Source organism: Euprymna scolopes, chromosome 8 (genome assembly GCF_053919585.1).
Source record: "Euprymna scolopes isolate OS-2025 chromosome 8, ASM5391958v1, whole genome shotgun sequence".
Classification (NCBI taxonomy): Eukaryota; Metazoa; Mollusca; class Cephalopoda; order Sepiida; family Sepiolidae; genus Euprymna; species Euprymna scolopes.
In genome coordinates, this window is record NC_136489.1 from 160,999,824 (window position 1) to 161,025,411 (window position 25,588).

The 25,588-nt window shown below is 34.3% G+C and overlaps 1 protein-coding gene across 1 annotated transcript in view; it reads left to right on the forward strand.

The window, feature by feature from the left end:
- LOC145283959 (histone acetyltransferase KAT7-like) overlaps nucleotides 1-25,588 on the forward strand; it is an 82,925-nt gene that overhangs the window by 16,406 nt on the left and 40,931 nt on the right. Inside the window, exons 2-4 of the mRNA XM_080133057.1 lie at nucleotides 2,102-2,201; nucleotides 6,807-6,866; nucleotides 22,554-22,802. Coding sequence (XP_079989183.1) covers nucleotides 2,102-2,201; nucleotides 6,807-6,866; nucleotides 22,554-22,802 — 409 coding nt within the window. The remainder of the gene's footprint in view (nucleotides 1-2,101; nucleotides 2,202-6,806; nucleotides 6,867-22,553; nucleotides 22,803-25,588) is intronic.

The window sequence follows — 25,588 nt, forward strand, 5'->3', positions numbered from 1 at the left end:
ATCTACTCATGCTGATCAAAATAATAGAACATATGGAAATTCATTCGTTTGGGATAATTTTCGGCTTGTAAATTGTACAGGTGAGATATCTTATATTCAAATAACAATTGAAACTATTTTTAATCATTTGAGGAGGTGCATATGGCAGACAATGAGTACTTTATTATTGTCACATTAGAAAAATCAACGTTTCAATTTAATAGAACATTTTGTTGTTTAGTAATCTTAAACTCAAAACATTTTGCAAATATTGTTTAAAAAGATTTTGAAAGTGATTTAATAATACTGTATAAGTATGGGTCGCTCTAAAGACATATCTTTGCCTGAGAAGCAGCGTATCTTTGATTTGCAGGCAGAAGGAAAGACGCACATGGAAATCGCAATCAAGGTAGGATGTTCAAGATCAGTGGTGACCAAAGTGCTCCAGAAAGGTGCTGAGGGTGTTTCCAACAGCAATCTCAAGAAATGCAGATGAAAGAAAAGCACCACCGAAAGACAAGACCAGGCACTGGACAAGGTGGCAAAGAAAAGTCAATTCCAATCAACAAGTCACATCATTGAAGTGTGGAAACACGCTTCTGGTGCCGACATTTTGAGAAGCACTACCTACCGAAGGCTCCAGCAACTGGGATACCGAAATCGTATAGCTGCCACCAAACTGCTCCACTGCTCCTTAACAAGAAGCAGATGTTGAAGAGGCTGCGATGGGCAACTGCTCATCAAACCTGGACTGCAGACGAATAGCGGTGTGTGATTTTTTTTCAGATGAGTCTCGATTTTGTATCTCCTTCAGCGACGAAGAACTACGGAACGGTATAACCAAGAATGCATTAAAAAGTCTGTGAAGTTCCCGCAGTCTTGCATGGTTTGGGGCTGTATGAGTGCTAAAGGTGTTGGTAATTTATGCTTCATCAAAGGAACTGTAAAAGCAAAAGTGTACCAAGATATCCTGGAAGCTAATTTACTGCCAGTGTTGGATAACCAGTTTGACAGAGAGGCTACAAACATCATTTTTCAACATGAGTTGGCACCAGCATACTCTGCCAAGACCACGTCTTCCTTGCTTCGAGAACGATCGATCCCTGTTCTTGAATGACCGGCGAACTCGCCAGATTTGAATGTTATTGAAGCCTTGTGGGACCAGATGAAGAGGAAGCTCCGCAAAGAAAAACCTACTACCCTTGTGGCCATGAAGATTGCAATCCAGAACACATGGGATTCACTGTCTACACAGGATTGCAAGAAGTTTGTTGATTCCATGCCTCGGTGAATTGATGCTGTTCTCAAGGCAAAAGGTGCTGCTACTAAATATTGATTAATTTTATTTGTATTTATATTAATAAAAAAACTTTTTTGTTTACTTACCTGCCTTGTTCTATTATTTTGAAACACGAAATATTCAAAAACTGACATTGCAATTGATATGAAAAAAAAAACTTCTGTCGTAAAACAACTATTTCAGTTAGTTTAGCATGAAAGGGATATTTTAGCACCAATTAGATCTCACAGATTATCCTTAATAAGAATTTAGTGCCAAAAAACATGTTCTTTTTCTTTTTGACCAGCACAAGTATGCATGCATAAATAGGTTAAGTTTTAAATGTTTTTCTGATTGTATAAAAGTTATTTAAAATTTTTTTTTATAAAAGAATTTTACTTGTGTAAATTGAAATCCAACAAATAATACTGATATATTTTTCTTATTCACTTTAAAAAAAATAATTTGATGTTCTAATAGAAAAAAAAAAGCTGAACTGGATTCGAACATTCTCAGCACCGACCAGTTCAGTCCAGTTCTCCAGAACTCAACTCAACTCAACTTCTGACATCTTCACTGCCGGCCTTATATTCTCTCATTAATATGCAAATTAAAACTCGATCGAACCTGATGATTTGTCGCCTTATTGGTCAGGTTTCGAGTTTGCACATCCCACCCTTAACAGCCTGTCTCCGTGACTGCCGTCACACCACAATCTTCCCTACAGATGTTTACATCGTAAAAGTAGATAAAACGAGAATCCACTTTCTTTTTTTTTTTTTTTTTTTTCTTTTATAATCTATGTATGTGATTATAATAATTTTTTTACATGTTAATTTTCAGAAACCTGTTGAATCTGCTTCAGAAGAAAGTGATAATTCTCCTGTGGAAAATGAAGACGGAGATTTTGCTGCAAATACCCGAATTACTCGAAGATCTTCTGGTAAGTTTTGCTTTTAACTTATACATTCTATCATAGACCATAGCTGGTAGAGTTGATCCGTACCAAATTCTTGTCTGGGAAGATATTAGATCACATGATATAATTTTAGTCATTGTAATGCTCCCCCCCTCCCCTCTGAAATTATTGTACACTTTTCTCGATTTGTTTGTATTTAAGTAAATCTATTTTTAAATTGTTCATTAAAAAAAATGATTATTTTAATAGATAAACTAAATTAAGTAAACTCATTTTTACCTAAAGATGTTTTTGAACTTTTATACACCGAAAAAAACTTCTTTGGTTTCGAAATAAATTTATTTACATAATCTAAAAATCTAAACGAAACTGACAGCACTCCGACAACATTCATGTTATTAACACAACTTTGCAGTGTTCTCTTGACTGCCAATTATTCAATTGACACACCAGTTTTCATCAAATCACCAAAGTTAAGCAATGCTGAGCTTGGCTAGTACCAGATAGGTGACCATTTGGGACTACCAAGGCGCTGTGCAGTAGAACTCCGGGATACAGCATTAAAAATTAGTAACAAAACACAGTACAGTATATAATACACATGTATATAATCAAATAACATTATAAATAACACCGGGGCTGGAAAAACATCATATTCCACATTGTAACCTGAAAAAAATGTATCCTAGAACCACCGTGTCCCGCGGATCTACCGTATGTAAATGGATGGTCAGGTTTATCCTCCTGCTTTAAATGTGTGGTGGTGGCGCACACACACATCAAAAGCCATATGAAAAGAATATAGAATTTACCGAAGTTCATCATCTCCACTGTGGTCGCAAGATGATGATCTCCTCTATAATTTAATTCTTCTTTTCCACAGCTATTCCTCTCATATGCAAATTATATTTTGTAACCACATGCCCCTGTGACCTTTAAAGATCATTTCACATCATATAGACTTGTGCTCAGATCGACACCCTACATCTTTAGTACTTCATATACAACTAGCCCTCCATATACGGCAAGACTAGCCCTTCAAACATAAAAAGTCAGATTCGAATCGTAACTATCTTCTCATAACATGACGCCATTCATCGAAAGTCTTATTCGAATCATAATTTAATTTTCTCCATAACTTGACATCATTTTTCAAAAATTTGACTCCAACTGTTGTTCAATCTTCTTCATAACATGACAATTTTTAAATGTCCAACTCTCAAATCCTTATTTAAAATTCTCCAAAACATGCCAACGCCAACTCTAAAAAAATCCGACTTGCAACTTAGTCACATCAACTTTACTTTTCTTGCCAAAAATAGTTTATAATCTAAAAAAAAAAAAAAATTGATAGCATTCCCACATTTGCATTATTAGCATGACTTTGCAGTGTTCTCTTCGCTGCCAAATACTGGACCCTTTTTTTTTTTCATAATATCCTTTTTTATTGCAGCCATATGCAAATTATATATTGAAACCACAGAAATTCACTTTTCTTTTTTCTTTTTTCTTTTCTTTTCTTTTTTCTTTTTTTTCCTTTTTTCTTTTTTCCTTTTTTCTTTTTTTCCTTTTTTTTTTCTTTTCTTTTTTTTTCTTTTCTTTTTTTTCCTTTTTTTCTTTTTTCTTTTTTCCTTTTTTTTTCTTTTTTTTCCTTTTTTTTCCTTTTTTTTTTTTCCCCTTTTTTTTCTTTTTTTTCCTTTTTTTTCTTTTTTTTCCTTTTTTCCTTTTTTTTCTTTTTTTTCTTTTTTTTTCTTTCCTTTTTTTCCTTTTTCTTTTTTTTCCTTTTTTCTTCTTTTTTTTTCCTTTTTTTTCTTTTTTTTCCTTTTTTCCTTTTTTTCCTTTTTCTTTTCTTTTTTTTTCTTTTTTTTCCTCTTGTAAAAATATAAATTAAATTGAATTGTTTTCTTGTTTCAGTTGAACTTGCAATAAACAAATAGATAAAAGTGCAAGGTAATTTCAGATGACGATTTACACCAGTTAAAATATCATCTAATGTTTTTCTGGGACAGAATTTTGTACCACTTAAAAAAGCCAAGTTGGCAACCTTGCACAAGAATAGGAGAATGACCTACTTTTGATATAGCCTCGTTTGCAAATATTATAATAATATTTGATTATTGTTTTAATGGTTTGAGAAAGGAATTTGTAATAATTTTGATATGCAGTGAAGTAAAAAGTCAGTGAAACATACATAAAATGAGGAACCTTCAAAAAAAAAAAAAGAAAAGAACATTGTCTGCCAAGAGATGTTGGAGTGAAGGAGTAAATTGTCTCTTGCATTGTGATTTTATTATTTGTATTGAACTATGTAGCACTATATTACTTTCTGATTATTTATTAGTTCTTATTAGTTTTTCATTTGGATTAGTTCTTTTTAAAGAGAAAACTAAAAATTTAATATTTTTTTCTTGGCCTTCGGGACAAGATCAAAGTGTAGTATCTGTTCTTCAGATGCTGCGCTTCTATTTCTTGTTCTCTTTCGTTGGAGGAGAAATCCTTCACGACTGAGACAATTTTTATTTTTGTACCTTTTCTCCACATTTAAAAAACGACCCTGGTGTCTAACTCTGTCCCGCGGGGAGGCATAGTAAATAGGTACAAAAATATTATGAACATTAAATTTTTTTTTTTTTTTTCTTTTTTTAATGAATTTCATTTCTGGAAAAAAAAAACAAACTTACAGAGTCTTGAAAACCATGCCCATACTCATTAAAATGTTATAAATAATATATAGTATGTATACATTATTTTTTTTATAGGAGATTAGCCTGGTTGCCTGGCGTCGCCTGGTTGTTTGGAGGTGTGTGTTGAGCAAAAAAAAAAAAAAAAGTGGTAGTAGGCAGGCAGGCTCGAACCCGTACCGCAAAGGAGGAAAAGAACGTGATGTCTTTGCCGTTGAGTCCTTTGCCAAACCGGAAGTGGCGAAGGTTTAAATTAAGGCTAGTCTATCGAAAAAAGGGAATGACTTTTGAAAATATTGGTGAAAAAAGCGAACACTTCTTGTAGAAAATTGCCCAGTTGAGGGTGAAGGAATTAATGTCTTTAGCCAATTTTTCGATATTTGTCATTCAAAGGGTCGAGCTTCAAAACAATACTGATCTTGTGAAAATCCATCGCCTCTGTCCAAAGCTTTAGGCAGACATACAAACATAGATACATACATTTAAACAGACAGATAAGATTTATATTGTAGATGTTTTAAGTCTGACCTTTTTGGATTTTTTGGAATCAAACATTTGGGTGAACAACTGTACAGACTTGCTTGAAGGATAACTAAAAAATTTGTTTATTCTTTAGAAAAAAAAAAATTATTTTGACACCAGATTTGTGTAATTGCTAGCCATATCACTCCTTCTTGAGTATTTCTAAAGTCCAGTGGCAAGGAAAAATTCAAGATGACAAAAAGCAATGCTGAGGAAAGAGTAGAAAGATGGGCATTGTTTTAGCCCTACCAAATCTTGTCTATCAACCATGATAGGAAGAGAGATGGGTCCATCTTTTTTTCCCAAGATTATTAGAGAAAGTGACTTTACAGCCACTTCCAAACTTACACAGTAACTGGTATTCTCAATGTGGGGTTATGGTTGAGCAGTTCTTTTAAACAAAGCAGCTGGTTGTGGCATCTTCTAAGTCGTCAGCTCAGTAGGTAGTGACATTGGCAGTTGTTTTAGAGATGTTGAATTTTTTTTTTCTTTTATTCTCTTTGTTTCTGTAAGAAAAGAAATGAAATAAAAAATTATGATACACCCCAAGAAAATAACGGAGTTCCTATTTACTTTGCCTCCTCACGGGGCAGAGTTAGACACCAGCGTCGTTTTTTTTAATGTGGAGAAAAGGAACAAAAATTTTAAATTGTCTCTATCATGAAGGATTTCTCCCCTACTAACGGAGAACAAAAATTCGAAGTGTCGCATCAGTCAGATACTACACTTTGATCCTGGCCTGAAGGCCAAGAAATCTCTTATGGTATTAAGAAAATAATGGCGTTATTGTTCTTTTTAATTTGTTTTATCACCAGCTGTAATAAAATAAATTAAAAAGAACAATAACTCTGTTATTTTATCACGGTTGTATCATAGTTTCTGCTTGATTTATTTGGTTTATTTTCTCTAGCAAGTACATCTAGATTGACGCATCTTTCCAGTCAACTCCCATACATGTGGTGGAAGAGCCTTGAAAAAAGAAAAAGATGTCTTTCCACGTCAATGTCAAACACGCAAGAAACAAAATCTATTTTGTCTCCACCGTGAAGCAACTTTCGGTGCACATAGCTCTATTTCTATTTTTTATCTTGTGAAATTTTTCGATTATTTCTTATTCTAGCTTATGTGAAGAATTCTGTTTTTAACGTTATTTTACACACCCATATCTAATCTTGCTAGATGAAATGGTCACCCATCTAAGTACTAATCAGGCTCAACATTTCTTAACTGGTAGTCTAACAAGAGCCAGTGTGTTAACGTAACATTGCAAATTATAGACTGCCATTACTTCTAACGGCCATTAGGTTAAAGTTCTGATACATTGATATTAATATCCTTTGTTAGGAGATGTACACACACACAAAACTGTTTTCTCTTTTGGAATTATTTAATCATTTTGTAAACTGTTCATCGTTTTTCTTTTCAGATGTTTCTGCCAAAAAACCACCTTCAGACAAAAAAGAAATCACAGTAAAACCAAAAAAAGGTGAAACATTTTTTTCTCTCTCTTATTTTCATAAAATTATTCAGATTGTTTGCAGATTGAGTTTTTTTTTTTTTTTTTTTTTTTTAACTTCTGCATATCTCTTACCTTTTGAACACATAGTGTCTGGTTTTTCAAACCAGACTCTTTGCAAGAAAATTAATAAAAACTTTGAAGTCGTCCATGATTAGTGGAGGAGAAACCCTTCATGACGGAGACAATTTTTTTATTTTTGTTGGTCCTCCAATTTATCGGAGAGGGACCTATGTTTTAAGTGGCGTCCCTGAGTCCGTGCGTCCGTTATTCGGGACAATTGCCAGATAACTGTATATTAGTTTTTCCTGAAATTTTGCCACAAATTGTATTTCATTAAATAGATGTGCACAGTAAAAAAATTTTTTGCGAAAATTTCCATTGTGCGTGCCCCCAGGGGCTCAAAAGAGGTCAAAAATGCCCCAAAATGGCCAAAAATGACATATTTTTGCCCCATAGCGTTTGATCCATTCATTAGAGTTTCCTGAAACTTGGCCAAAATGTGGAGACTACTGTTGTTAGTATAAATTCAGTATGAGTGACCCTAACAAAATTCTGGTTTGCATCCCTCTGGGACTTTTAGGGCTAAAAAAACATGCTTTTTTGAAGCTCTTTTTTTAAAATTTATTTTTATTTCGGACTATTAGTCCTCATCTTTATTAGTTGTTTTTTGATCTTTTTTTTTTTTTTAATTGGTTTGTTTATTCACAACGTTTCGGCCAACTATTCCTCTGGCCTTCGTCAGGTGGTAACCGCGACGGATAGGAACTTCGAATCTCCTAACTGCATTCTCAGCCATCACTGCCATCCGTAGTTGTTGTCTTCTCACCACATTTTGACCAATTAACCTCTGGCACGCTTTGGGTGGGATTTAAACCGCTTTCTTCAGACAATGCTCATCTGGAACCGTAGAGATTCAACGTCTCTATCAACTGCGCCATGGGCCCCGAAGGCCAGAGGAATAGTTGGCCGAAACGTTGTGAATAAACAAACCAATTAAAAAAAAAAAAAAAAAAATCAAAAAACAACTAATAAAGATGAGGACTAATAGTCCGAAATAAAAATAAATTAATATATAATGCTCATCTCAAAAAATGAATTCCAATTAAGGAATAATATATATATATAAAGAGTATATATATATATATACTCTTTTTTTTTTTATATTACTCCAAAAACTTGACATGTATGTCTATGTAGTGGTTTTCCATGGTGCTGAATTCAAATATACATGTCTTAAGGCATAAAACTGCACCGTTTGTCCATTTTCACTGGGATTTGGCATTCCCAGGAGCTCAAAAAGGGTCACAAATGCCCCCAAATTGCAAAAAATGACACTTTTTACCCCATAACTTTTGTCCTATCAATTAGATTTTTCTGAAACTTGGCGAAAATGTGAAGGCAACGTTGGCCCTTCACACTTCTGACATTCATCATTTCTTCACTATTTTTTGTGGCGTCATCTCACATGCAGCACCAGAGGGGGACCACACCCATTTTTGGAGAGCTGGATCCCCCATATTAAAAACCAACCTTGTGTCTAACTCTGCCCTCGTGTCATATTATTGGAATTTGAAAGCCTAGTCTATGGATTTCCTATATCATGTTGAATAATTAATAAGCAAAAAAAAAAAAAAAAAAATTGCCAATTGTAAAAGAATTTATGATTAGTATTCTTAATTTTATTACATCTTGTATCTCAACAATCCTTTATGCCAAATTCGGTGCTTTTTCAACTCTGTAGTAGCAACAATAGTATTATAATTCCGATCTTATAGCGCCAAATATGTCAAGAATACTTAATACCACATTGGGTGGAATTTTTAGCTGTAGTTTTTAATCTATAACTGGTTTTGCATTTTGCATTATTAGTATTAAAAACTTATTTAATTGACCATTGTAGCTTTAGAAACCAAAACCTTAATATATTAATTATTCCACCAGCCATTTAGCTCTCTAAATGGTCATTTGCATAGGTCAGGAGTAATTTGATTCACCCTTATATCTGCTCCCACAGTTTTAGGGATTTTTCTTAATAGATAACTATTTTGTCATATCTTCACTATTATTTTCTTTTCTTTCTTACGATCATGTCTGTATATTACACGAGATTTTACATCTAAATACAGGTCTCTCTCTTCAAGTATTTTTTCTCCTTTCTGCGCAAGTTTCAAAATACTAAAATATAGAAATAATGCCATTTACCAAAATAAAAACCATAGAATCTTACATTTTTCATATTAAAAGTTTACATCTAACATTGTATGATTCATATTACAACAAAAATGACTTCTCTGCATCACATTAAATATTTATTTTAATATTTTTTTTATTCATCTTTATTTTGATTTTTACTTATTTATAGAATTTAAGAATAAAACATTATTGGAATATAATTTATGTTTTTTTTAAATTTTATTAGTTTGTTCAAGCTGGATGCCAGACATTAATCCAGAATGAGAGATCTTTTTAAGATTCTGATCATTCCTTTAAGTGCAATTCTTTGAATCTCTATTGCACTTAACAGGATATATTTGGCAGGTAGTTTTTTAAATTCTTTTCTACGAGTCCAGTTGCTCGTATAATTACTGGAATGATAGAAATCTTCCTAAGATTCCAGTTTCTCTTCATATTCTACATAAGAACTTGGTATTTTGTTATCTTTTCCCTCTCAATCAATAGTTCAATGTTCGAGCCAGGAATTTCTTTAATGTGCCTGCTTGGAACGCTAGTAACTATTCATAACTTTTCGTTCCTTTCTCAGGGTAATCGATGAACAAAAATACCTTGCCGTCCCAAATTACAGAAACAGAAATCTTGTTTGCTGATGCTTGCATCTTTTGTCACTTTGGATGGTTTTCACTTGCTGCTGTCCATTTAGCTGACACGACTTGACTCCAGAGTTAAATGGTAGAACACTGTTTCATCCATTGTCACTCAAAAGCCTCTTGTTATATTTAAACAGTTGCAAACAAATACTCTGAATCGTAGTGTTATTTTTGATTAACTAAACAAAACTTAATACCCACTGTGAACACGGCTTATGACTAGCCTGGGTGCCCGGCGTTGCCCGGGTGTTTGGGAGGGGGTTGAGCAAAAAAAAAAACAAGAAAACATGGTAGTAGGCAGGCAGGTTCAAGCTCATATTGCGAAGAAGGAAAAGAATGTGAAAAAAAAATGTGTCGTCTTTGCTGTTGCACCCATTGCCAAACCGGAAGTAACGCATGTTTAAATTGAGGCTAGTCAGTCGAAAAGAGATGATTTTCGAAAAGTTCGGCGAAAAAAGTGACCTCTCCCTGTAGAAAAGTGACCAGTTGAGGGTGAAGGCATTAATGTTTTTAGCCAATTTTTCGATATTTGGCATCCGAAGGGTTGAGCTTCAAAATGATACTGATCTCGTGAAAATCCGTCGCTTCTCTCGAAAGTTTTAGGCATGCATACATACATTTAAACAGACAAGTGAGATTTATATTATAGACTAGCGGGGGGGGGGGGGGGTACCCGGCGTTGCCCGAGTGTTTGGAGGTGTGTGTGCTCAGGCGGTGGTGGGGGGTGTTAATAAAAACATAAGAATAAGCGAAGTAAAAGAAAACAAAAAAGAAAACAGAAAAACGAACGTTAAAACTTCTTTAAAGAATCTGAAAAATAAAACCCCCCAAAAAAAACCCATGTGAAAAATGGTTAAATAAGCCTGTTTCGATATTAAAATTAAAAAAATCGGTGGGTACCCGGCGTTGGCCGGGTGTTTTGGGTGTGTGTGGTCGGCAGAGGGGTGGGGGGTGTTAAAAAAAAACCAGAAAAACGAACGTTACGTGAAAAATGGCTTAAATAACCCTGCTTCAATATTTAAATTTAAAAAAAATCAGAAAAAAAAAGAAAGCCATCTCACATTACGATTCGAACCCAAAACCTTTAGATAATGATCCAACGCTCTAACCAATTGAGCTAACACAACGTACATGAAATTGTGTCAGTTCTTCAAATATTTAAACTAAATCAGGTTATGATGTCGTCTGACGCATGCGTAGAACCGATCGCATCATGAGAGGACAGTTTAGTGTTGATTTCAGGGTGAAAAAAATTAACGTTTTTGGCCAATTTTTCGATATTTGTTGGGCGAAGATGGGCCTTTCATATGATGCAGAGTTTGTGAATTTTTGTTCTGTCTGTTGAAAGTTTTTAGCGAACACACATAGACACATTTTCGCTTTTATATATATATAGACTAGCGAGGGGTACCTGGCGTTGCCCTGGTGTTTGGGGGGGGGGGGTTAAAAAAAGTAAGCATGAGGATCGAACCCGAACCGTTAAGGCAAAGTTGTGAAAAAAAAAAAATCTGCGATGTTAACCATTGCCCCACCGCGACATGCTAACGGAAACGCGTTTGAATTTATTTAATTACTTGGATTTAGCAGGTGCGCGTTTTAATGAGTTAATGAGGTCATGTTTGACTGCGGGATAGTATTTACTGCTGAACGCCCCCCCCCCCCTCCCCGAAGATGTTATAGGAAAAAGACTAACCCACATGCGGCGAGCGACAAATATTGAATATTTATCTTCCCGAAATCGAGCAAATTAAATAGACAGGCGAGCTTTGTTGTTAATTGTGAGATATTACGATTTATACGTGATATAAAAAGTTTTAAAAAGTTGTGAACCGACCGACCGCTTCTCTGAAAGAAGCCTTTTGTAGACATACAGAAAAAGCGAACACACATACGTACATACATTTTCGCTTTTATATTTATAGATGAAGTTAAACTTTTTCAATTGTTTTGAAAATTTTTAACAGTAGCTTCAATACTGAAATAACTAATTTATAAAGTAATAATTTGATTGGGCTCAAATTTTAACATGTGCCATTTGAAAGTTAATACTTTATAAAAAATATATAAAATTTTCTTTCATTTTAACTCCCTTTCTGCAAAGAGTGTGTGAGTAATACCTTTAAATAAATGAAGCTTGTATAGATTTGAACCTGTGCTCTACAACGTTTGTTTAGTCCCAGCCTTATAGACTATATTATCCATAAAACAGAATGTCAATCAAATCAAGATATATAATGTAACTAGTGGGGTACCCAGCGTTGCCTGGGTGTTTGGAGGTGTGTGTGAAGGGGGAGGGGGTAAAGAATAAGCAACGTAATAACCCTGTTTAAACTTAAAAAATTGGAAAAACCAAAAATAAAAAAAGCAAACAAACCTAAAACTTCTTTAAAAAAATCGGAAAAATAAAACCAAAGAAAAAAAAAAAAAAAAAAAAGGACGGCATTGCCCGGGTGTTTGGAGGTGTGTATGTAGGGGGGGGGTTGAAGAATAAGCAAATTAATAACCCTGTTTAAACTTTTTTAAAAAATCAGAGAAAACAGAACAAAAAAAACAGCAAACGGACGTAAAACTTTTTTAAAACAATCGGTTTAACAAAAACCAAAAAAAGGAAAAATAAAAACAAAAAAAAAAAAAAACAGTGAAAAGTGGGGGGAAAAAAATGGTATAAATAACTGTGTTTCAATATTAAATGTTTAAAAATCGAGAAAAAATATATCTGATAACTGGGATTGAATCTTAAGGTAACGACGCTGTCACTTAACCCATCGCGTTATGGATGCGTGGGCGAAAGTAGGTCGGTTTTTATAGTATTTAAACGAATTCAAGTACATCTTTTGCATGTGTCGATGCATACGTAGAAGCCATCTTGTCATGAAGATACAATTTTTTTTCAACCCCCTCCTGGTAAAAACGGGTCTGGTTGAGGGTGAAGGAATTGATGTGTTGGGCCAATTTTTCGATATTTGTCGGGCGAAGGTTCGAGCTTGAAAATCCGTGGCCTGTGTCCAAAGTTTTTAGCGGATACACACACACACGCATACATTTTGCCTTTTATATATATATAGACTAGCGAGGGGTACCCGGCATTGCCCGGGTGTTTGGAGGTGTGTGTGTGGGGTGGGGGGTTAAAAAAAAGTAAGTATGAGGATCGAACCCGAACCGTTGAGGCAAAGTTGTGAAAAAAAAAACGTGCAACGTTAACCATTGCCCCATCACGACATGCTTACGGAAAATTTAATTACTTGGATTTAGCAGGTGCTCGTTTTAATGAGTTAATGAGGTCAAGTTTGACTGCGGGATTTCATTTACTGCTGAACGCTTTTTTTTTCCCCCCCAAGATGTTATGGGAAAAGACTAACCCACATGCGGTGAGCGACAAATATTGAATATTTATCTTCCCGAAATCGAGCCAATTAAATAGACAGGCGAGCTCCGTTGTTAACTGTGAGATATTACAATTTATATGTGATATAAAAAGTTTTAAAAAGTTGTGAAGCGAGCGACTGCTTCTCTGAAAGAAGCCTTTTGTAGACACACAGAAAAAGCGAACACACATACATACATTTTCGCTTTTATATATATAGATTAGTTTTGAAAATAATGTTGACCTATTTCATATTATGGTATAAAGAATGCACTGCATGGATAATATTAGGCGTTTCACATAAGATTTTTTTAAAAATCTCAACTGTCCGCAATGTGATAGAGAAAGTTTTAGGTTTTCTTATTAATGTTGAAATAGGCTTGAGCATCTATTTATTTTTTGTCTTTTGCATATTGTTTTTACCGAGATACCCATACAGATCTAAATAAAGAATTTACTTGCAACGTGTCTACACAGGCCCGTGCGTAAACAGGACTCCTTCTTTTCGATTGCATTTTGTTTTCTTTCTTCTTCATCTATATTTGGATTAAAAAAGAAAATCAATTAGCAGTCATGATACGTGTCACATCACAAAGCATCAAATAAGGAAGATTGGTTGTTTTGTTTTTACGGCATATCAACCCTTTTTTGTGTTAATTTTTTTTTTTTTTTTTTTTTTACATTTTCACCCCAAACAAGGCACATTGCCACTTTGGTGTAGGGGGCTACTATCAGGGGAAACATCTACTGGGGTACTATGTAGGGATTAGGGCAGCGAGATGTTGGTTCACATTGCACTTGAACTTATGCATGTCAGTACAGTTGGGGAAGCAGTGACCCGGAATGGAATTCCAAAGTCTAGCAGTTCTGGGGAAGAAACTACTGGAGTAGAAGGATCTTTTACATCTAGGGATCTCTACTGTGTGGGGGTGGGATTTTGCAGCTTGTCGGGTCTGTCGAGGGTGTTCACGTCGTGGGGGCACAAGTGCTTGCAGTTCTTCAGAGCATTCACCATTATAATACTTGTAGAACAGGCAGAGGGATGCAACGTTTCGACGATGGGACAGAGGCTGGAGTTTTGATGCCAGTTTAGGGCCTATCAGATTTGCGACTCTCTTTTGAACCCTGTCAAGGAGCGAGAGACTAGTAGCCAATGCACCGGCCCAAATATGACAGCAATACTCCATACATGGGCGAATAGTGGCCTTATAGAAGTACAGGATACTTTCGGGTGTTAAAAGTTTTCTAGCACAGTAGAGAGCGCCCACCTTCCTTGCAGCGGCCCTGGCAATGCCCTCGATGTAACTGTTCCAACTCATGTTTCCAGTGAACGTTAGGCCAAGGAGCTTGAGAGACGTACTCTCAGATAAAATTTAATGCCAAATTCAGTCATTTTAGAGAAAGTTTTTATGCTTCATGGTGTTTAGTTGTTTTGTAGAGGAAAATTGTTTTTTTGTTTGTCATTTTGCAGAACATGATTGAGTTTTGCAAAAGGAATGGAAAAAAATAATAACATCAATGTTTGGTGCATTTTATGTCAGCAAACCAATATCTTCAGACAGCACCACGAATTAAGGACGAAACATGTATGCAGTTTGTAACCCTTGCAGAAGCAAGCATCTAGACTTAGCAATAAATAACCCTAGAGACAATGGATATTTTCTGAAAATGATGCAACGGTTGTGCAGCATTCAACAGCAGTTTTGACCTGGTAATACTTGTGTCCAGTGACAAGACTATCAGAAACAACACCTGGACAAGTGAGGAAGTGCGTTTTATTTTGGAGCTTTCATCCTCTGGTTCGCTCTGCTAAAGTTTGAGAGGTTAGTCTCGCTTGCTATATAACCCGTACGTGAAGGAGGGATTGATTATCTGCCAGTTATGCAATTTCCATTTCATTTTATAAAGTTTTAGTAAACAAAGTATTAAATTTTATTGTTAACTAACCGGGGGGTGGGGGGGAGTGCTTACATGTACAATACGCTTGAATGTGATATTTTAATTTCTCCAGATTTTGTATATATTATTAGTCGTGATTTCAAAAGTAAAAAAAAAAAGTATTTAGGGGCCATCAGCTAGAATCGAAACCGAAACTGTAGCATTCAAAGCTGGTGATGTTACCACTTTACCAATATGACACGCGTGTGAACCGATAAAAAAATTAAAGATGAATGTACAAAATGTTTAACGATTTTTTTTCAATTTTAACCCATTTTTGACTCCCTAGAAACAATTTTAACCGGTTAAAGACCTGTAAAAAATCCAATCATTTGAAGGCCCTCGTGCCACTCTGCAACTTCTAGTTTCGGAGGAGATAGAGTTTGAAAATATGGAGACCGACAGGTGGACATATAGCTGTTTATATATATTAGACTAGCTGAATTACCCATCTCAGCTGAGTTCATAATATTGATATACCTTTTATTACTATTTAGTATTGATTTGAGAGAAATGAATAAAGATCTGACCAGAAATAGGGTAGTTTGGAAGTCAATTTCTGAAATCCATGTGCCAGCATGCAAAACAGATATTAAACTAATTGCTTTTCTTTTTTAATCCAAATATAGATGAAAAAGAAAGAAATATGCAACCGATGATGAGTTAAGTCCATTAAATGATAAAATGGACATAGTAATCAACATTGACTAAAACTTTAGGAATTTCTATTTATTAAAACTAGTGTGACCTATGGAAATTCCACAGGGGACTCTTTTATATGTAATATATCAATGTTTGAATTCTGTAGATGTTCAGCATAAATGGAGACGCTCTGATATTATTGTAAAAGTATGTATCTAAGCTAGCAGGAACGCCTGGCGTAGCTCGGTTATAAAGTGTGCTTAAATATATTTTAATTCTTGCAGATTTCGTATATATTATTATAGTTAATTTTCTATTGGTTTTTATATATTATAAAGTTGGAATTTCAACAATTTGGGTGCATCAGCTTGAATCGAAACCAAAACTTATGAAATATATATATATATATATATATATATATATATATATATATATATATATATAACTTGAGTTCCTTCAGCTATAATCGAAACGAAAACTTATGAAGAATTCTTGATAAAATTATTTATAAAAAAAAATAGATGAATTGAGTGTCATCAGCTATAATTGAAACAGAAATCAAAACTTATGAAGAATTCTTGGTAAAATTATATATTATTAGAAATGGAAGTCCATCTATATATATAAAAGCGAAAATGTATGTGTGTATGTTTGGATGTCTGTTAAAAACTTTCGACAGAGGTGACGAAAATTCACAAACTCGGTATCACATCGAAGCTCCATCCTTTGCTCGAAAAATATCGAAAAATTGGCCCAAAACGTTCATTTTTTCACACCAGAATCGACAATTTTCGACAGGGGGGGGGGGGGGGGTCAACAAAAAATGTATGTATGTACGTATGTTTGTATGTCTGGCTAAAACTTTCAATAGAGGTGACGGATTTTCACGAGATTAGTATCATTTTGAAGCTCAACGTCTTGGACCACAAATATTAAAAAATTGTCCATAAACATTAATTTCTTCACCCTCAACTGGGCAGTTTTCTACAAGGAGGGGTCGATTTTTTGCGAGCCATTTTTGCAAGTCATCGTATTGGTTGGATTGACTTTTCCTAATTTTAATGTTCCAAACTTCCGGTTGCATCATGGAGTAGCGGTAAGACGTCAGATTTTCTTTTCCGCTTTCGTGTTACAGGCTTGAGCCTACCTGCCTGCAACTACTTTTGCCCCGTCATCGTAACACTCCCGCGATGACCTCATTAAGTGCCGCTGTCAATAAAACCTCCTTGACTTGACTCACTTTAATCGCTCTTACGTTAACATTGTCACCGTAGCGCAGGTGTTCAGGCTCAGTCTATAGGCCTCAAAGCTCCGGGTTCAAGCCCACATGCCACCAAACCCCCTATCTTTTTAAATCGCTATCGTTAAGTTGTTTTTTGTTCTGATTTACTTGAATGCGTGGTACAGTGGGGGAAGAGGTGGCTGGTTACTTTTAATGCATCTAAAACCAAGCTCCTATCTTTACATGGATGGCTCTCGTCTTGGGGAAGCTCCATGTTTTGACAAGCTCCTGCGTTTTACCTTTACTCCTGATTTGAAATGGAACACGTACATCAAGTTTGTTGCCCAGGTCGCTGGGAAAATGATGGGATCCTTCTACCGCTCCAGAAGATATCTCACTACTGATGCAATTCTCTATCTATATAAAAGCCAAGTACGTCCAAGGATGGAGTACTGCTGCTACATCTGGGCTGGAGCTGCTAAAAACCACCTATCCTGCCTTGACAGAGTACAAGATAGACTTTGTGGCTTAGTGGGGGATGCCCTTTTCTCTTCCCTGCAACCTCTCTCTCACAGAAGAGATGTTGCGAGCCTGTCTTTGTTTTATCGTTATTTCCATGGCAAGTGCTTGTCCCCCCTCGTCAATCTTTCACGAAAAACACCAGTCTAGCTGAAACCACTGTCAGTAATTTTCCCCATTCTTTATCTTTACCTTAATCAAAACATAGATTCCATGAACAAAGCTTCTTTCTTAGAAGTGCACGCCTGTAGAACTCTCTTCCGTTTGCCTGTTTCCCACCTGACTACAACTTGGATGTCTTCAAGTCCAACATAAACAAATTCCTGATAAATCGCCCCCTTAAGTAAGACACTTTATCAAATCTCCAATACTAACGATTACTATAATACTATCCCATTGATTACTGTACACACAATAACCCTTATCCCCGAGTGGCTTCTGGGCCTTGATAAGTGGTGACCTCCATGTCAAAAAAAAAAAAAAAAAATTATTCCAATTTTGATCAAAATCCAGCAGATGATTTTGATGATTCTAGAAAATGTTTTAAATTTAAACATAAGGAGTCTTAAATTGAAAATCGTGAATCTTGTTTAATCTGCGTCTAATGATTATGCATTGAATTCAATGCAAATCTGATGCATTTGAATTTTCAACACAAAGGTTTCGCCCATAAAACCTCTTTAAAATATTCCAAAGAAACTGAAATTTGGAAAAATTTATTAATTTATTCTTTATACCTATTATTAAAATTTTACAAAAATCTGTGGTATCTGAATTTTCGCACCCTCTTTTTAAAACCAAATTGACGACCGGTTCTATGCATGCGTCAGATGACGTCATGACCTGATTTACTTTAAATAGTTGAAGAATTGACTAAATTTCATGTACGTCGCGTTAGCTCAGTTGGTTAGTGCGTTGGTTCGTTATCTAAATGTTTTGGGTTCAAATCGTGGTGTGAGATGTCTTTTTTTTTTTTTTTTAAATTTAAATATTGAACCAGTGTTATTTAAGCCATTTTTCATGTGACGTTCATTTTTCTGTTCTTTTTTTTTTTTACTTCGCTTATTCTTAACGACACCCAAAAACACCCGGGTACTCACCGATTTTTAAAATTTTAATATCGAAACAGGCTTATTTAAGCCATTTTTCACGTGTTTTTTTGTTTTTGGTTTTAACGTTCGTTTTTCTGTTTTCTTTTTTGTTTTTTCGATTTTTACATTTAACATCGTTCGTTTGCCTTACGTTAAGTTTTTTTGTGTTTTTTCGATGTTTTGATTACCCCCCCTTAAGTTTTTGTTTTCTTTTTTTACTTCGCTTATAATAAACAAACCTGGTCATTGACCTCATTTGCTGAATAGCCATTGCTTACGTCGTCATTGTAACGCACTACGACTTAAGTGCGGGCTCCTGTCAATTTGGTTCTTACTTAAATAAATTCAAACATCTTTCAGTAACTCATTCTGCCTGGCCGAACGGTTCATGTTTTTTTCACATTTTATTTTCAAACTTCGCCTCAGGGCTTCGGGTTCGATCCTACCCCCACCCCTTCAGTTTCTTTTTTATTTAAGAGCACACACACCTCCAAACACCTGGGTAACGCCGGGTACCCCCGCTAGTATATATATAAAAAAAGATTATGGCTCTTGTCTGATGTTTGAATGGTTAGAATCGCCGACTGTTAAACATAAATTGTAAGAATTATAAAAGATTAATAACTGTTACGTGTTTCAAAATGTGTTGAATGTAAAAATCATACAACAACTAAGTGGAATGTTTAACAGATTTACAAGTTACGATTGACTTTATGATATTTTTAACCACTGGATGTGCAATAAGTTTCTTGGTTTTGAAGCATGTATTTTCTTCTCAAAGTGTTTTGTCGCCTTCCTTTTCCAATCCAAGGGCAATCACGCTTTTCTATCTAAGGGAGATAACTGTTTTTTTTTTTTTTTTAGGTTAATCCTAACAATAACCAAGTTTAACCAAGCACTATTTCTTAAGCTTTTTGTATCAAAGAATTGCAAGAACAGTTGAAATTGGTGCTAAAAGCAAAACCTGAAAGAAGTGCCACTCAGTTTAATGGCTGTTGTGTCTCAACTTTTTGGGACAAATTATGGAATATAGTTTTTTTTTTACAAATTTTGAATTCTTGAAGAAAACGTTTTGTTAGAAATTGACTCCCAAACTAATCTATCTCTAACCAGATCTGAATTTATCCTTTTTTTTTCTCAACTCCATTCTTATCACTTCTCATGTTTTCCTTGGCCTTTCTTCTTCTGAAGTGATCTTGTTGCTTTAAATGTTTTACATCTACTAACCCATGAACTCTCATTGATTCTTTCAGTGTGGCCAAACCATCAAAGTCTCCTGTTCTGCACATATCTCTCTATTGTTTCTTGAGTTTTTGTACAAGAGAATTGCAACAGCAGTTGAAATTGGTGCTATAAGTGCCACTCAGTTTAATGGCTGTCGTGTCCCAACTTTTAGGGACAAATCATACAATATAGATTGTTTTTTCTTGAGCCGAGGATTTTTTAAAAACTTGATACATATTTTATAAATTTAAAAAAATTGACAAAACACAAGAACATTTTTTTTTTTAAACTAAGTGACTTCTTTTTGATAATCTGTAAAAAGTAAACATAAATGAATTGTATTCGGTATTAGTTCAAAATGGATCCATTTTATTTAAAGATAATTAATAATGCGGTAGAATGTTCAGGTATTGTATCAACACCACTCAAGGAGTAGGTACAGACTAGTTATATTTATCATATTAGGTAATCTGGAGCTTTTTAATTTGCTATATCTCGGATCTGAAAATTATCTCTTGATAGTTCACACAAATTGTAATTTCAATCTTTCAAAATTGAAATGATGAAATATAAGTTATTCCTTTTGTTTTTTTTTTTCTTTCATTGACAGTTTAGTGTGACAGATGCACTCTACTTTTTTAAAATTGCAAGCACAATTTAGTCATCTATGTTATTCAAAGCAATTGTTTTAGACTTGCTAATCTAATTTTCAAAACTGACCTATTTAAATATAACTTTAATTTTTTTAATTTGGAAAATGTAAGTAAAAAAAATGATGTCAAAAATTAAATGTATCATTTTAGTTTTTCAAAAATGTAAGCATTTTATAAGCTATATATATAAAAGCGAAAATGTATGTATGTACGCTTTTCCTCGATGTCCACAAAAGGCTTCTTTCAGAGAAGCGCTCGCTTCACAACTTCTTAAAACTTTTTATATCATCTATAAGTTGTAATATCTCGCACTTAACCACGGAGCTCGCCTGTCTATTTAATTTTATTGACTTTCAAACGTTAATTATTACACATTTCCCGCATCGGCACGCGTTACATTCGGTTTTCGGTATAAACAAAAAGCGAAACTCGACTCTAATCACAGGCCGAAAGCCAGTTTTCTCAAGAGAGCTAAGTAACGTTTGTTCAATGTCGACTTTGTCATATCAGACTGTAGCTTTCATTTCGCTCCTCCTAATAAACAGGGAGCGGGTTTTTAAAAACAAACAAACCGATTTATTCACCTCATTCAAAACTGTCCCGAACAAATACCTATCGCCGTCACGTCAATCAAAAACACGCACCTGTTTTTTTTTTAACACTTTACTATTTTCCAACTGCGCGTCGTGAAGGCTTCGGGTTTTTTTTTTCACGAGCACCTGTTTTTTTTTTTTCACATTTTCAAGTTTTTTTTCACATACCCCGAAAAACACCCGGGCAATGCCGGGTACCCCTCGCTAGTGTATAATAAATTTTGAATGATAAAAGTTTAATCTGATGATGATAATTTAGTACTACAGATGTTGAGTACTCCTTCAAATACGAGATGAGCTTTTGAATTAAATTATTCATTTAATAAAATTTGATATTTTGCACCCCAAAATACCATCACCCAGTTTTTCTTAGTGTCACATGGAATGGATATATACATATTTACTTAAGCCTAATTTCTGGAGTTTTTTTTTTTGTATCCAAGAATTGCAAGAACAGTTAAAATTGGTGCTAAAAGCAAAACCTGAAAAAATGCCTCTCAGTTTAGTCACAACTTGCAGAGACAAATCTTATTTGTTTTTACCATGACCTATGTAAATATAGATTCAGGCCTTTGCACTTCAAAAATGATGTCATGTTTGAAGTCCTAGCAAGCAAGATCCGTTGAATAGTCAGACTGCCGATAATAAAAGATTTTTTACAAACTTTTAGCTACTACTAACATGATTACAATTATGGCTGTTTTTCTAGTTTTTTTTATTTGTTTATTTTTTATAAAATCAATTTTTTGTTGGATTTTATAAATAAGTGTTTTTAATGCCTACAGTACACGTCATATGATTTTCATATTTCTTTCCATACATATGCTCAACCTTCATTGACTAGGTGTTGCTTCCTTATGTTATCACACTGTATACACATGATTAATAGACTGTGCCGTTGTTTGACAATAGTAATGCTGAACACTGATAATTATCATCCATTTTATCGTGCTTTGTCAAAGGTCTAATGTTTTCTGACATCTTACAATATCAGCCTCCAAACTTGGCAATCTTGATTCCATTTGAATATCACTAAGATTATTGTTGACGGTTTGTATACAGTTTTTCTTGGGTCATCTAACTTTTCCAGTCTACCACCAAGAAGGCTCTGCATCTTCTATAATATAAAGGGCAAAAATCTGTGTTTGTTTGTATGTCTGCTAAAAACTTTTAACAGACGTGTCAGAATATGAAACTGCTGATGATGGTAAATTTTTGTTTAATGCATTTTATGCAAAAATTTTTCAGAATGCAAGAACTGTTTCCGGTAACTTCACAATTGTTTTTGCAATGGCTCTTTTGACCCGCAATGAAAAGCTTCCCTTTCTTTTTTTTTCCCCCCAATTTGGAGTTGTCTGCTCACTCGTGTCTCTTTTAATGACTCGGGTTTCTCTTTGGATAAGCTCACTCAACATTTTCCTTGGCAGTTTGCGTCGTCTGTCAGGCGTTGTCGAGTGAGACTCACGGAAAAATGGGATTTAAAATGCAGGAGTACTATTGCAAATAATTATAAAAATAATTGATGTTTTTGCAAATGTTTTCTTTTTAAAGTTTTTTGCTATAAATTTTATTTTGTTTTTTAGGGTTACCGAAAAATGCGTCAAAGAAAAAGAAAGAAAAAGAGAGCGAGAAAGAGAAAGATAAAGATAAACCGTTATCAGAATCGAGTTCTGATACGGAGGCCGATACAAATGCAATCATAATTTCGCCAGAAGAGAAGATCGCAAACGACCAATTGCAGGCTCTTTATGGCTTTGCAGAGAAACGTGCCACTCCACTTACAGATTACAATGAAAATTCCCGATGTCCATTTCCAGGATGTGATTCTCAAGGTAAACTTTTTGTTTGTAATGCTTTTTTACAATTCCACTTTTTTTTCTTCTTTTTCTTTTTTCTTTTTCTTTTTTCTTTTTTTCTTTGTCTTTCTTTTTTTTCTTTGTTTTTCTTTTTTTCTTTTTTCTTTTTCTTTTTTTTCTTTTTTTTTTCTTTTTTCTTTTTTTCTTTTTTCTTTTTCTTTTTTTCTTTTTCTTTTTTTCTTTTTTCTTTTTCTTTTTTCTTTTTTCTTTTTTTTTTTAAATAAAAATGTAGGAACTTTAATAACAACTTTGTGATGTACATACCTGTCACAGAACAAAGATGTTATATTCCAAAAATCACAAATTAATCTTTTTTTAAGAAAATTAAATTTCATGACTAAGTGAGACAGTGTTTTCATCCGCCACGTTTTTAGATAAGATCATAATCAGCCTTGTAATGGATATATCTCGTCTCTCATCTTCGTTGTCTTTCAGGACGCTTCACCACCAAATCTACACGACTTCTCCAGTTCTCTCGATCTCGTATGACAGTTTGCAGGTCCCGAACACTTTCCAATTCCTCTGTCCTGTAGCAGGTTATCAATGTGGGTCGTTTTTCTACCACGGTTTGGGTGTCCATCTGTTGGTATCCAGAGAACTAGCTTGCTGCTTTCTCTTCGCTGTGTCTCATGCAGTGACCGGATACTCTCATCCTTCTCTGCTGTACGTTCAGTGATATTAGTGATAGGTCACCATAAAGGTGTTGGCTTGTTGCGTGGCTCCATGATGTATTGAGGGTCATCCTGAGCATCCCTGTGTAACGGCCATCAAGTTGCTAAAAATTGTAAAAAAAAATTATTTTCTATATAAAAATAACTACTTAATCGATTTATGTGATTTTTGGGAATATGACATCTTCGTTTTGTGACTGATACATACATCATAAAGGTTTTTAGCAATTAATTTATTTTTTTTAAATAGGTTTAATTTTAAATAAGCACCTTTGTTTCTAATAAAATAATTCCATTTAAATATAGGCCACTGTTAAAAAGTTCAGCATGAAACTACATTTCGCAGAGTATTTGGATAAGTATATTTTATTTGGATCAAAAGTCATACAACATTGCCGTGGGGTCAGCATTCATGCTATGTACATCCATAAAAAAATTAATGACTTTATTTTATTGAAGAAATTTCAAAATAGAAATGTTAATGAGTTCAGAACTTGAAGCAGGAATTCACAGGAATCCTTGCTGATTCCTGGAAAATGCTGAGTTTATAGAGGGGATTAAACACTATAAATTTACCAACATCTATAATATAAATCTCACCTGTCTGTTTGAATGTATGTTTGTATGTCTGCTTAAAACTTTGACAGATTTTCACGAGATCAAGTATGGTTTCGAAGCTCGATCCTTCATACGATAAATATCGAAAAATTGACTAAAACCCTTAATTCCTTCATCCTCAACTCAGCACTTTTTTACAGGGAGGGGGTCACTTTTTTCGTCAATATTTTTGAAAGTCATTCCCTCTTTTCGATTGACTAGCCTTAATTTAAATCTTTGTCACTTCCATTTTGGCGATGGATGCAACAGCAAAGACATCATGTTTTTTTTTTTTTTTTTTTTTTTTCGTGTTCTTTTCCTCCTTCGCGATACGGGTTTGAGCCTGCCTGCCTACTACCACTTTTTTTTTTTTTTTTTGCTCAACACACATCTCCAAACACCTCAGGGACCCAGGCTAGTTTATTATATAAAAAAAAGTAATTTTACTTAGACTCCCTTCTCATCTAATTCTCCGAACTGAAAATCGAATTGTAAAAAGTTAAAGGTAATATGGTTGTCGTATCATGTGTACTTTCTTGCCCAGCAACAATATTTGCTTCAATTGTCAAATATTATTAGTACTTATACAGTATACAAACTGCTATTTTTTAAAATAGGATTTTCAAGTTAAATTCAATTTTCACGGTATCTTTTGTTTATTAAATTATGTGAAACTACAGAATAATTTTTTTAAAAAATACCCCACCTCCTCCCATGTTAAGAAGGGTTTCTAAATAATGACGCTATTATTTGTTCATATTCTGTATAAATACTATATTTTTAAAAATTTTATTACCATTTTTAAATAAAAATTTTTTATTTCTGTCCAACACCAGTTATATTTAGTGTTTTATTTTGATTTTACCCAATTACCTTTTAGAAGAGGTTGCAGCAGTAAAAACTGTTTGAGAAATAAAGGATTCTTAACTTTTCTGAGCTTGTTCAAGAACTCTGGCTTGATCAAAGATCCATTGTTATATTTTCGAGTAGTTGTTAAAGAATAATGTGGATAGGAGTCCATTTATAGTCTCAGAACTTACGCCCCTCAAAGCTGACGGCCTTATAGTTGCAATCCTTGTGTAGATGCCTTAGATTCAAGAGATATTTTTCCAGTGCCTCTTCTGGTTTCTGCTGCCAAGTTGCTATATCTGTATGAATGTAAATAGTTTTTTCTTAGGGTTGTCATATAATTGCTGGAGTTTACTGACGATTCTCTCTCGTAGTTGAGATCATTACAGATTAACTCTTACACTGAAGGATTGATAAAGTTCAGGCGTATTGTTTTAGATTTTGCAAATGGATCTCAATTGTAGCAAACCAGTACCTTCCATTTTTTGCAGCATTATTTGAACCTAGGAGTTTGAAGTATCTGCGGTTGCAAAATTTTGTTTATTTTAAAAAAAAAAATATTTTATTTATTTATTTTTTTGAAAAGAGTGAAAGGATATATGTTCAATACAAATTCTTAACTTAAACCATAATTCACAACACTAA